The following is a 14,008-nucleotide window of genomic DNA, read 5'->3' as shown; positions in this document are numbered from 1 at the left end:
AAAAGTACACATAATACAGATACTTTCCATGTCAGTTGGTCGTTGTCTTAATGTTTTTTTAGACAAAGTCAGAAGGGCTGTAAACTCTCTAACAACCTGTTAGTACTGTGAGCCATAGGAGTGTACAAATCACATGGATTCTCAAAGGTTTGACTTACTGCCCTGCAGAGAGAGCAGCCTCAGCTACATGATAGAGCATCTTGATTGTGACTGCAGTAGTTCTTTACACCTGACGTCAGCGTGATATGATAAAATTGTTGAGGTAATAAGATGTTAACTGCTTATTAAATGAGCTCGTTAGAGAGGGCTGTATGCTCTTCAGGCCTTGAAAGAGAAAAATAAGTCGAAATTTAATGTGAATCACTTTTGATGTATTATTTTTACACTGTTTGGTGTTCAGTACATCTGAACTATAAATGTTTCACGTTTTGGTGTCTCAGATGTTGTTGCTGTGATGTTATGATGTTCTTTTGATGAATAACTTTGCAAGTTTGTCTTAACAGTAAATTCTCCCAACATAAAGTTGGGACATAAAGAATAACCTCCAAGGGCCATAGCTAGAGAGAGAAAATGAAAGAAAACTCATTATTCTACCATTTAGACCACAGAACGTGTGGTCTCTCATCAGGAATTATTGTAGCTTTGCTAAAGGCATTGGGGGTAACAGAGAAGAGTAGATCTGCCCAAGCTAGTGTATATAAATGGAATTAAATCACAGTAGTATCAGGATTCTTGCATTCAAATTGTTTGTGTCAATATAATATGAAAAATGATGTTAAAAAACCTTGCTGACATTGTAAGCCATTTCCCAGGAATGTGTACCACTGCTTCTTCCACAGGCAGAAGTGGAAGAACAAGAGCTATTTATGTCATCCATCATAGCATCTCTAGTGCAAAACTGTTATTTGCTGTTACTTATCTAGCATTTTAATTGGTGCATTTATTTCTTCTGACATAATAATGTAAAAGTAATTAGGTAGGATATTAAGTACTTCTTTTTTTGATATGTATTTGGTGTAGAATAAGTAAATGCTGTGACTTCAAGCACGGTAAGGGTGTTTGTTTTGTGTTTTGTTTGTTTTTTTTTTGTATGAGTTGTGCACAAAAGTTTTCTCTATCATAGAGTCATAGAACTGTGATTATATATACAGGTTTTACTTTCATCAAGTTTTTAATCTTCAGGAGTGAGGAATTTTGTATGAAAGTCTTTTTCTTCCGTCTTTGATTTTCTTTACCTTTGCTTATAGGCTACCCAAGCTGTACCTTTGTGAATTCTGTCTAAAGTATATGAAAAGCAGAACTATTCTCCAACAGCATATGAAAAAATGTGGCTGGTTCCATCCTCCAGCCAATGAAATTTATAGAAAAAACAATATTTCAGTCTTTGAGGTAAGTTAAGAAATTGAGCCTCTCACTCTTATCTCTAAAGCAGAGTTTTTAGTACCCAGTAGTGTGACAAATGTTCTGTAGCCCTCAAAATCATTTTGTTAAGCACTCACATGCAAAGAGTGAAGAGGTGCAAGCCAGCAGCAGTTGCTGACCTTCTTTTAATGGATAAGCAATCTGTAATAAGGGAAAAGAATTTTAAGATCTCTTTTAAATGAATGAATCTAATAGACTTGGCCAGGGCCCTTATGCTGTGCAATTTGAAATCTCATGAGATTCTACCTGTAGCACTGAAGCTTTCATTTTGTGTCAGGTGTTTCAAATGTGTGGGGGTACCCAGATGAAGCATTTCCTTGTATGCCAGCATATGGAGTGACCTGACTGTTCCTCATTTTCGTAGGTTGATGGCAATGTCAGCACTATCTACTGCCAGAATTTGTGCTTGTTAGCCAAACTCTTCCTGGACCATAAGACTCTTTATTATGATGTGGAACCATTTCTTTTCTACGTGCTGACACAGAATGATGTCAAGGGTTGTCACCTTGTTGGTTACTTTTCCAAGGCAAGTATTTTAATACTTCAGACTTGGACGAAGCCTTGTAGCTATCTCAGCTTTCATTAAAAGTAATTATGAAGTTGTGTATCAGAACACCATCTGGTATTTATATCTGCTCTTTTGTTTTTGAAATGTGCTACCTTTTTTCTTTTATCTCACCAGGAAAAACACTGCCAACAGAAATACAATGTTTCCTGTATCATGATTCTTCCACAGTACCAGCGTAAGGGCTATGGCAGGTTCCTCATTGATTTCAGTAAGGAATTTTCCTTTGTTTTGCTTTTTAACTCTTTTTTTCCTTTCACATTTTAAATAGAAGCTTATCTCGGGAAGAGGATATTTATCTATTTTCAATTAAAAAAAAAATCTTAGGAGAGGAATACTGAAGTTCAAGGTCATCTGAACTTAACTCGCTTTCTTCATTGAAAGGCTTAAATTCTGAAAGAAAAAAATGATATTTTTTCCTATCTCATGTCCTGTGTAAGCAGCTTATGGTGGAAACTACAGGCACATGTCAGTACAGAGTTTTTGCAGAAGCTTACCTTGTGTATGTAGTTATTTATTCTGAAAGCTAACTGTAAAACTGCAGTCTGTTGAAACTTGAGCAGCTTGATTAATTGAATGTAGTCATAGTTATAATTTAGCTTTAAGAGCAACAAAAACTGGGTTTGAGCAGTGGATGTTCTATTAATGTTCTCACATTCTTACAGAAATCCGCATGTTCACTGGAAAGCTTGCTGCTCTAACTGTACCTCTCGTTTTGCTGACACAGACCTCTGTGTGGATGTGCCAATGGTCGAGTTAATGTCTTGAGGAAAAATGTTTCTTATCTCATTATAGTCGAATAGTTTTAGAATTAAAAAAATCCTTTGTGTGTATAATCTGTTGTTCTCCTGAAAGTACTGCTGAAACCAAGCAACTCAGGGAATTGTTTTGAGAAATCAATGCTTTTTTCTTGCTCTTCCTTAGGCTATCTGCTTTCAAAGCGTGAGGGCCAAGCAGGGTCACCAGAGAAGCCCCTGTCAGACCTGGGGCGGCTCTCATACATGGCTTATTGGAAAAGCGTAATATTGGAGTGCCTTTATCATCAACATGACAAGCAGTTAAGCATCAAGAAATTGAGTAAGCTGACTGGAATCTGCCCTCAAGATATCACTTCCACTCTGCATCACCTCCGAATGCTTGACTTCCGTAGTGATCAGTGAGTACAATTCTGTTGTGTTTCCAGGTAGGCTCGTATGTATTTGAAGGAAGTTAAATAGTGTCTGGAGGCAAATTACTTCTAATTAGCTTAATTTTATTTAAAAGTTAGTTGTCCACATATTGTCTGTTGAGATCTGTGATGCTTTCTTGTGATGGAAGAATTGTTCAGTGCCAAAGCTGCGCCACATTACTATCTGTGGAGCTCTGCAGCTGTGAAACTTTCAAGTAATCTGCATCTTTGGAAGAAAGCAAGCTGGCCTGCTGGCCATTTTCTCTTGCAGTCCTTCTAAGTAATCAGTAACCTCTGGAATGGAGCAAAAGAGGATCTCTAGAGGAAAGTGTGTTTTATTTTCCTGATACTGAGTAGTCATTTCCCCCTTTTCGCTGTTCATCCAAAGTGTCATTAACTTTTTTAGATAATGGGCTAGATCACTCTCTTTGGATAGAGAAGAGAGGTAGTTTGTTTGGCCAATGGAGAGTACCAGTCAAATGAAATTCTGGTAATTGCTCTTAATACAGACAGTTGCTGTTTTGGAAGCGGTATAATATTCAGTCTTAGTTTGTGTTAAACTTACTTTAGAGCACTTTTATGACACTTTCTACTTTGCTACAAAAATAATGTGATGTTACTCCCAGACAGCTGAATAAAATCCACATTGGTAGTGAAATTTAACTTTTTAAAGTAGCCTATTTTTTTTTTTTTTTGTCTCATTTTGCCTTTTAGCCAAATTGCTTGCCCTCTGCCAATTTAACACATGGTAAAAGTGTTGCTCTCCGTCTGAATGTTACTCATGTAGGGATAACGGCTTCACCATTAACAAGAAGTGGAAAGCATTTAAGAATTTAACTCTGAAGTTACTCACATTGAGATTACATTGATGAAAGTACCTTATTTTATCCCTGTATATTGTGTAGCCTGTTGTTAATGACTATCATTACTGTTTAGATTTGTCATCATTCGTCGGGAGAAGCTTATCCAAGAACATATGGCAAAGCTCAGAAACAATGTGCGACCAATTGATGTGGATGCAGAGTGTCTGCGTTGGACACCTGTCATAGTTTCCAACTCTGTTGTCTCTGAGGATGAGGAAGAGGAGACAGAGGATGGGGAAAATGAAGAGCAACAACACGATAAAGATTCAGAGTCCAGTGTAAGAGTGAATCTGTTACTTCCCCTGTATTCAGCACTGGTGAGGCCGCACCTTGAGTGCTGTGTCCAGTTTTGGGCCCCTCACTGCAAGAAAGATATTGAGGCCCTGGAGCGTGTTCAAAGGAGGGCAACAAAGCTGGTGAGGGGTCTGGAGCATAGGCCATATGAGGAGAGGCTGAAGGAGCTGGGAATGTTCAGCCTGGAGAAGAGGAGGCTCAGGGGAGACCTCATTGCTCTCTATAACTTCCTGAAGGGAGGTTGTAGTGAGCTGGGGGTCGGCCTCTTCTCTCATGTCATTAGTGATAGGATCAGGGGGAATGGTTTCAAGCTACGGCAGGGGAGATTCAGGCTGGACATTAGGAAGTATTACTTCTCAGAAAGGGTGGTCAGGCACTGGAACGGATGCCCAGGGAGGTGGTGGAGTCACCGACCCTGGGGGTGTTCAAGGAAAGACTGGATGTTGTGTTGAGGGACATGGTTTAGTAGGAGCTATTGGGAATAGGTGAACGGTTGGACTGGGTGATCTTTTAGGTCTTTTCCAACCTTGGTGATTCTATGATTCTGTGTAGTAGGGGGAAGGAGTGGCCGTGGGTGCTGTGACAACCTTGTACAGGTCAACTCAATTGTTCTCAGATTCTGTAAGGTTGTCCTTGTTACAGTTCAGCGATTTCTTGTTCAAAAGCTTCCACTGCGTCACATAGAGTGAAATCTATCTGTTTTTATTTACATTAGATGGTAAAATCTGTGTCATGGGAGAAGAAAGAACAAGAACCCTATTCACCAACCAAGAATGAAAAAAAGCCAGATGTCATCGCTCCCGTCAATTCCACGCGGCCAAACAAACACGTGTTTTCACTGGACAGTCTTCCAGCAAACAGTCAGACATCACGAAGAGGTCGATGGAACCGCAAGGGCAAAAAACTTCGAGAACCCTTTTGTGAGAAGGAACCAGCGTTGCCCATGGAGGACAAAATAGCCATTCCCAGCGAACGGTGCAGCGAATGCGAGGAGAAATCAGTAGCTTCGCGAGGCCGGTGCAGTGAATGTGAGGAAAAGTCATCAGCCTTGCAGGAAAGGTGTGAATGTGAAGAGAAGTCTCCAACCCCAAGAGGCCACTATGCTGAAGATGAGGAAAAATCGGTGGTTTCCCAAGCGCAGTATGGCAAAAATGAAAAATCTGCAGTTCCCCATCAGCATTACAGTGAAGGTGTGGAAAGGTGGAGAGGACAGCTGAAAAAGAACACGGAGCCACTGAAGAATAGGTTCCCAGAGGACTGTGAAAGATTACCCCACTGCTACAGCGATAGTGATAGGACACTTCTGAGGTGTTTTAGTGAGAGCAGCGAAGAGGAAGATGATGATCCTGTGAGTCCCCGGTCAAGCTCTCCACCTGTTCTTACCAAACCAACGTTAAAACGAAAGGTCTGTGCTTTATTTCTTGTTGCCTTTGACTGTATTATGCAGCCTATTATGTCAATAAGCTGGTGTTGTTTTGAGGGTCAGTGCAGTTCATGAGGTAGGTGTTAAATGTACAGGTAGCATCTGCTCAGTATTCTAGAACTCTGGAGAGTGCTGTTCCCTTACTGTTAGGGGTCTTTTTTGTTGGTTCAGAGGTAATTTTTTCCCATTTTTTCCTTGTGCTTTTGATGTTTTCTGGCTTGGTTGTTGAAGTTTTATTCAGTCGAAATAAAAATAGATATGCTCCTACTTTTAAAAGAAGCTTTCAAAATACAAATACTATCTAAACAACTAAAATCACAACGTGAAGTCTTTGAAATGATTAACCATAGAGAGGTCAGTGCAGTCGACACGAATAAGAAAATCCTCATGGGATGCTGCATTAAGAAGTAAAACTCAGCTGTTCATGTGTTTTGTTCTAAGTGTGTTGTTTCTGCAGTCAATAAAACCTCTTCTCCCACCATCTTCTCTCAGAAACCAATTCTTCATCGGAAGAGGAGAGTACGTAAGCGTAAGCACCACAACAGCAGTGTTGTTACTGAAACAATCTCGGAGACCACAGAAGTGCTGGATGAACCATTTGAGGACTCAGATGCTGAACGACCAATGCCCCGATTAGAGCCTACATTTGAAATTGAGGAGGAGGAAGAGGAAGAAGAGGACGAGGAAGATGAGGAGAATGAACTTTTGTCCAGTGGATACTTTCAGCACTTAGCCCCACAAGACACCCTCAGGAACAGACCCTCTTCTAAGAGGAAGTCCAAAGATGAGGAGGAGTCTGATGACAATAATGGTATGTTTGGTGGTAAGCTTCAAAAGTCTGGTTCAAAAGCCTTGTTCCGTGTTCTTAATTGCCCCTCTTCAGGTATCTGTGCATATTAAGATCCTCCTGAGCCTTCTGCAGTCCCTGTTCTCTCAGACTTTCCTTACAGGAGAGATGCTCCCATCTTGGTCATTTTTGTAGCTGTTTGCTGGGCTCTCTCCAGTATGTCCATATCTTTCATGTATAAGGGAGACCAGAACAGGACACATTTAATATTAAATTACTCTACAGAAAGCCCACCATCATAAAATCATTTACTTTTTTATTTCTCCTTAATGTTGTTAAATCAAGGACAGTACAGATAAAAGTGCAGGATTTTACTAAAGAGCTAGTAAAAGCTAATCTCCTGTAGTGAATAGGAAGTGAAGAAGAGAAATAGATTCTATGCTTTTCTAAAGGCATGGATTCTATTTATTTACTTATTTGGAAAGTTTTTAATGTTAATGCTTTAACAAATGCTATGAAAGCAGCATTTTTTCTTCCTGTCTCATCTCATCTGGCAGATCCTTTCTTTCCTTTATTCATATTCAAAATATTTTTTAATGGATGACTTCAAGGCATTGTTAAACTTTAAACTCAATGCTTAAGCTCATTTTTCATACTCAGAATATTTTTTCTAGTATGCTTCTGGTGTGAGGTATTGAAGATAAATACCTGTCAGAATTTCTTTTATGTAGTTTTTAGTGGATATCTAACTTGGAGTAAACAGCTTCTTTGGAAGTTAAAGAAAACAACAACAAAAAGTGGCTTGCCATGGATTAATTTGTTTGTAAGCAGATTGAGTAACTTCTGCAGACACCGAACACTGTTCACATCCAGTTCACAGAATTGCAGGGTTAAAGTTGAACGAAGGGCAAGAGTAAGCTGACAAATTATTGGTGCTAAAGATGATTTTTTTATTACTAGGAACACATTTAGTGTTACCTTTTGAATTCTTGGCGTAACTGGATTTACAACAGCTCTCTTTGGAAAGTGCCTAGAATGGAATTGAGTTGGACTTTCAGGTCTGCTTTGTTTACTATTTTATGGGTAAATATTAAAGAAACGGTGTTACAGCTGACAAGAAAAGAAAGGATTTGGCAAATGAAGTGAAAGACATCTTGGTGGCATGCATAGTGTGTAAGAAAGCATTTGAAGTTCATGTCTAGTAATCAAGTGAGCGTAATATTCTAGCTCAAAGATTTGGATGGTCTTTAAGTGTATGAATGGGGAAATCCCAAGTGGAGCAGAGACATCTTGTCATCTTTGTGAAGCTATGATTGCTGTCTATACTTTTATTCACACTTGATAAGAGTATCAATAAATTGAAATATGTCAAAGAACAGTCGTGGGTTGATAAAGGCACTGAAGCAAATTTGTTATTACGATAGAATGAAAGAATTCAGTCACCTTGGATTAATAAGCAGAGGCAAGAGCAACTTACTACTTTTGTTTTCCTGTGTGAGAACGGTTAATTGCTAAGAACGATTCTCTGTCCGGCAGATAAAATAAAAACTAACACAAAAGCAGATGAAGAAGATTGAGTGTCTGAAAAGCAAAATTCAAATGACAAAGTGTGAATATTGGCTAGTGTCAGTGCAAGAGTTCTTCAGCAGTTGTATGAAATGCCACTGACTATTGGAATGGACAGGTTCAAAACAGAATTACTAAGGGGGAGGCCTTACAGTGTTTGGTAAATTCATTAAACATCCATTGCTGGTAGTGTAGGCTGTGGAGCTATTATAGTACTTGGAAAGCTGCTGAAATGCAAAATAATATTTCATCAAATAAAAGTCAGATGAGAGAGGAATTTAGGTTCCTTTTAAGCGTTTTCCTAAGATAAAAACAGCCGAGTTCAGTCATCTGTGTATTTCTGTAGACATTCAGAAATGTAAGGCATGACAAAGTAAAAATATTTCTGCAGCAGATGCACGAAATACAGATCTGAAATACAGAACAGAAACATAACTTTTATTGTAACGTAGCCTAGTGTTGAATTTGACTTGTTTATTAAAGGCTCAGGTCTTTGACCATGCAACATCCTGAAAGCATTGCTCTTTGAAAATGCAGTATGCTTTGCAACTGATGAGCCAACCTTGAACTTTCTTGCTATCCTTCACTAAAATTGCTAAGCCAAATATCTAAGTTCCTCAGCATGGTAGAATGCTTGGGAAAGTTTCCATGAATGCTCGGCGTGAACAGCATTTTTCTATTTGTGTTTTTAGATACTCCAACTTTGAAACCATTATCTATGCTGAGAAAGTGTGAAGCAAATGATTCTTCGCTTGATCCAGATACTTCTACACCCATGAAAAAGAAGAAGGGGTGGCCAAAAGGCAAAAGCCGAAAACCAGTGCATTGGAAGAAAAGGCCCGGTCGAAAACCGGGATTTAAGCTGAACCGGGATAAAGTGCCACCATCAGTGCAGGGAGAGGGAATCGATGCTGTGACAGCTAATTCAAAAACAGGGCGTAAGTCCAAAATTTCAGATAAAGAGGAAAGTGTTGAGCAAAAAGAAGAGATGCCTCTTAATGAGGAAAGGAAAGAGGAAGATGTGAATATGGAAGCAGAAGAGGTTGGAGAGGGAGAAGAGGAAGATGCAGCCAGCAGTGAAGTAAGAGCAGTTTCTCCCGTGGACAGCAGCAGTAGTCCAGTGCCAGAAGTTAAAGAACCTGAAATAGAAGAGGAGGTGGAGGAGAAACCACAAGTATTAGAAGAGCAAAGGCAATCAGAAGAAGAGCAGCAAGAGCTAGATGAACCTGAGCAGGACCATGAGGAAGATGATGAAATTGCAGTGGTGGCAAATCAAAACGAAGACCATGATGCTGATGATGAGGATGATGGTCATCTGGAGTCTGTGAAGAAGAAAGAATTGGAGGAACAGCCTGTAAGAGAAGGGGTGAAGGAGGAACCTGATGTTCAGGAATGTTTTTTAGAAACAAATATACCAAGCAGTAGAGAAGATATAAAAGGAAAAGATGAAGCAGAGGCAGATTCTGAGGAAGAGCAGGCTTCCAATGAAACATCAGCAGGCTCAGAGCACGTCCCTGGGTCTGAAGATGATCGTGAAGAAGATCCAAGTAATAAAGAAGGTTTAATTGAATTAAAAGAGGAGGAAGAGATTCCTCATAGTGAACTAGATCTTGAAACTGTTCAAGCAGTGCAGTCCTTGACGCAGGAGGAAGGCAATGAACATGATGTAGCTTACCAGGACTGTGAAGAGACTCTTGCCGCTTGTCAAACTCTGCAGAGTTACACCCAAACTGAGGAGGATCCTCAGATATCGATGGTTGAAGATTGCCAGGCCTCAGAACACAACAGTCCAATATCCTCTGTTCAGTCCCACCCCAGCCAGTCTGTTCGTTCTGTCAGCAGCCCAAATGTGCCTGCTCTGGAGAGCAGTTACACCCAGATAAGCCCTGAACAAGGATCCCTGTCCGCACCCTCTATGCAGAACATGGAGACCAGCCCCATGATGGATGTGCCTTCAGTATCAGACCACTCTCAGCAGGTGGTGGATAGTGGCTTCAGTGACCTTGGCAGCATTGAGAGCACTACAGAGAATTATGAAAACCCGAGCAGCTATGACTCCACTATGGGAGGCAGCATTTGTGGAAATAACTCTTCTCAGAGCAGCTGTTCCTACGGGGGACTGTCTTCTTCCAGCAGCCTCACGCAGAACAGTTGTGTTGTCACTCAGCAAATGGCAAACATTGGCAGCAGTTGCAGCATGATGCAGCAAAGCACTGTCCAGCCTGCAGCAAACTGTAATATCAAGTCACCTCAGAGCTGTGTCATAGAAAGACCTCCAAGTAACCAGCAGCCAGCAGCGCAGCCACAACAGCAGCAGCCTCAGTCACAGCAGCCACAGCCTCCACCTCCACCCCAGCAGCAACCTCCACTGTCCCAGTGCAGTATGAACAACAGCTTCACCCCAGCACCTATGATCATGGAAATACCTGAGTCGGGAACCACTGGTAACATAAGTATCTATGAGAGGATTCCAGGGGATTTTGGGGCTGGGAGCTATTCACAACCATCGGCCACGTTCAGTTTAGCCAAGTTGCAGCAGCTGACAAACACCATTATGGACCCTCATGCCATGCCTTATAGCCATTCTCCTGCTGTGACTTCCTATGCAACCAGTGTTTCTCTGTCCAACACAGGATTGGCTCAGCTAGCTCCCTCTCATCCGTTAGCAGGCACACCACAAGCACAAGCCACCATGACACCCCCACCAAACCTGGCATCCACTACCATGAACCTCACGTCGCCTCTGCTTCAGTGTAATATGTCTGCTACCAATATTGGCATTCCACACACACAGAGGTTGCAGGGGCAAATGCCGGTCAAGGGGCATATTTCCATTCGCTCTAAATCAGCACCCCTGCCCTCTGCAACTGCACACCAGCAGCAACTCTATGGCCGCAGCCCACCTGCTGTTGCCATGCAGGCTGGCCCTCGTACGTTGGCTGTTCAGCGTGGTATGAACATGGGGGTCAACCTAATGCCAACCACCCCATACAATGTTAATTCCATGAATATGAACACCCTTAATGCCATGAACAGCTACAGAATGACACAACCCATGATGAACAGCAGTTACCATAGTAACCCTGCCTACATGAACCAGACAGCACAGTATCCTATGCAGATGCAGATGGGAATGATGGGGAGCCAGGCCTATACCCAGCAGCCTATGCAGCCAAATCCTCATGGAAATATGATGTACACTGGCCCCTCCCATCACAGCTACATGAATGCTGCTGGGGTGCCCAAGCAGTCTCTCAATGGACCGTACATGAGAAGATGAGCAAGATGAGCTTGCATCCAAAAAACTTAAATATATAAATAAAGGAACCTTTTATACTGACGAACCAGAGAAAACGGACCTTTTTCCAGTTAAAATATTGCTGTAGATTTAGAGGGATTTTCTTTGGTTTATTTTATTTTTTAGAAAGCTTGGTGGTTTTTGTTGTTGTTGTTGGTTTTCTGGGTTGTTTTTTTTTTTGTTTGTTTGTTTTTTGTTTGTGGTTTTTATTTTTTTTCGGGGGGGTGGGGGAGGGAAAGAGGGGTTGTTTTCTTCACAATCCTGAAACATTTTACAGCTGAAATCATTTACAGATGTTTTTTAGAGGGAAAACATGCACAAAATGTTTTCATAATTTAAAAAGAGCCTTACTTTGCTGACCATGTGGACAGAATATGTGTAATGGTGAAATCATCTTTCTGATTTTTGTTTTCAAACGTACGTCCTCCTCCCTGCCCCCGTGTCCCTCCGAACGCATTTTGTTAGCGCTGCAGTAATGTAAAATGTCTGACATCTCAAAGAGTAACAACCCGTCCCTCCAAACCCCACGTAGGATTTTCTACTTCTAGCAGGAGGCACTTATTGGGAGAAGTGGAAGGGGACACAGAGGATAAATGAAGCTGTTTATTTCTGCAAGTCGGGAGAAACCCGTTTAGCTTTGAGCTTCTCCTGACTCTCGCCTACAGTAAAATTTGGAGACACGTGTAAACAAACTATTCACATTGGTGTTTTTGTAGATGAGTTTAATTGAGATTGTATGTTTCATTCTGAAAGTATAATGTACTTTTAAAATGATCCCATTTACAAGCCAGGCATGCACGTCTGCACGTGCACCCGTCACTCTCAACTACTGGAAGCATCTATGAGCTGTTCGTAACCATCGTGCAGTCATGAGGAGGGTAGGATGATTATTGGACAAAAAAAAATAAAGGGTTGCAGGCTCTTCTGGTGAACTGCAAGTCAACCACAACTCTGAGATCCCAAACTCTGCTTTAGTGTGTACTTGGAAATGCTGAGGGTCTTGTTCTGAACCTTTGAGCAGTCTGAACTCAAAAGCGTCTGTTTGCAGTCATCTGCCTCGTAGTCTCTCTACTTCAGTTATCTTGCAAGATAAAATGGATGTTTAAGTGACTTGGTGAGAGCCTTGTGGTGTCCTTGTCGCTCTTCCATTCCTGGTGTGGCACAGGCAGTTGTGAATGTGCTGCTATTGGGGGGAATCACATTGAACATTTCCCTGATTCTTCCACTATTTAAGACCATTTAGTCAGAATAGCCAGGCTTTTGATCTCGTGTGGGAAACGAAGGGAGTCAGCCTGTTTTACAGGAGTGAAACAGTCCAAGCACCGCAGCAGGATGCAGGTGGCAGGATTTTGCTGTTCATTACTGCATAATCCAGTTTGTGTTCATTTTTGGCTGCACTGCTCTGCAATAGAGACAGCACCTGCTGGCACGTCACCCAGTTCAAAAAGGGACACCCCTCGATGTAGAGATGATTTTTTTTTTTTAATTATTGTATATGAAGCAGAAATACACGTTAATAAGACTAATTTCTTATTTCGTTTAAAAAAAAAAAAAAAAAAAAAGCCAACCAAAAGAATCTACAAGTTTGGGTTTCTTCGTATGCACTAAACTGGGCTTTCTTCCAATAACTGCTAACCGTAAAAGGCAGAATTCAAAGGACTTCCTCGTTTGTTTTTTTCCTCTTTCCTTTCGAGCATGTACAAGGCTGTGTAGGAACTCCATTTCTCTGTATATACGATTCCAGTTCCAAATAACCCACGTAGGAAGCACACTGTGCTGCCCTCTCCTTCCTAGATCTTCAGCTGCATCGCTGCTTCCTGGTTGCTGGGGTTGGGTGGTGGGGTGGAATGGGTCTGAGACAGGAGGAGAAGCTGTTGAGACGAGGGCCGTGAGTTCAGTTTGTTTGCTGTTACGTTTGGTTTGGTTTTGTACTTTTATTTTATTTTATTTTTTAATCAATTGGGCAGCTCCCTTTTCCACAAGCCTTTGTGACTGTAGAACTATTGTAGAAAAAGAAGTTCTTTTCTATATATAAAAAGAAATTATCCAACACAGTAATATTGGTACCTACCATTTTTTCACTTCTGTTTAAAAAAAAGAAAATAAATAAATGTATTTTTAGCAAGATAACTTGGGTAATCTTCTAAAAGAAATTAAAAAAAAAAATCTCACTGTTAGTGACTTTGATGCCTTTTAAAATAAGAGCTTTTTCATTTCATTCCATCTTCAAAATTTTTTATCTTTGTTGTAGAATATTAAAAACTATTTTAAGAAAGAAAAAAAAAAAAAATTCTCTTTAAAGAGATCTCTAGAGTGTGTGAATAGGAGCTCCAGATGCCTCTAAAAGCCGCATGTACAAATGAAGCTGAGTTTATTCCTGTCTGTTTATATTTGCTTTTCCTGTTTTGTAATCTCTTTGTACTTCGTTCATGGTGACTTGTAAGCTAAGGGGAAGGGGTGCCTAGATGCCTTTGTAATTCTCCATGTCATGCTCCTGGCTGGATGGTCTCCCTTCCTCTACTTGTATGTAATATCACTTTTTTTTCCCCTTTCTAGCAAGTACTTTCAAAAGAACTCTGTACATTTTAACATAAAAAATAAATTATGTTGAGCCATTTTGGA

At 40.7% G+C, this 14,008-nt stretch overlaps 1 protein-coding gene across 1 annotated transcript in view; it reads left to right on the top strand.

The window, feature by feature from the left end:
- The window catches only part of KAT6A (lysine acetyltransferase 6A), a 32,689-nt gene extending 18,681 nt beyond the window's left edge, over positions 1 to 14,008 (top strand). The window contains exons 11-18 of the mRNA XM_052701847.1: positions 1,248 to 1,389; positions 1,787 to 1,948; positions 2,105 to 2,198; positions 2,912 to 3,143; positions 4,092 to 4,296; positions 5,028 to 5,717; positions 6,228 to 6,546; positions 8,781 to 14,008. Of these exons, the coding sequence (XP_052557807.1) occupies positions 1,248 to 1,389; positions 1,787 to 1,948; positions 2,105 to 2,198; positions 2,912 to 3,143; positions 4,092 to 4,296; positions 5,028 to 5,717; positions 6,228 to 6,546; positions 8,781 to 11,368 (4,432 nt within the window). The 3' untranslated portion in view covers positions 11,369 to 14,008. The remainder of the gene's footprint in view (positions 1 to 1,247; positions 1,390 to 1,786; positions 1,949 to 2,104; positions 2,199 to 2,911; positions 3,144 to 4,091; positions 4,297 to 5,027; positions 5,718 to 6,227; positions 6,547 to 8,780) is intronic.

The sequence above is a fragment of the Tympanuchus pallidicinctus genome, unplaced genomic scaffold (genome assembly GCF_026119805.1).
Source record: "Tympanuchus pallidicinctus isolate F22 unplaced genomic scaffold, pur_lepc_1.0 scaffold41, whole genome shotgun sequence".
Classification (NCBI taxonomy): domain Eukaryota; kingdom Metazoa; phylum Chordata; class Aves; order Galliformes; family Phasianidae; genus Tympanuchus; species Tympanuchus pallidicinctus.
The sequence above is the reverse complement of the archived record's forward strand: the minus strand, read 5'-3'. Positions and strand labels throughout refer to the sequence as shown.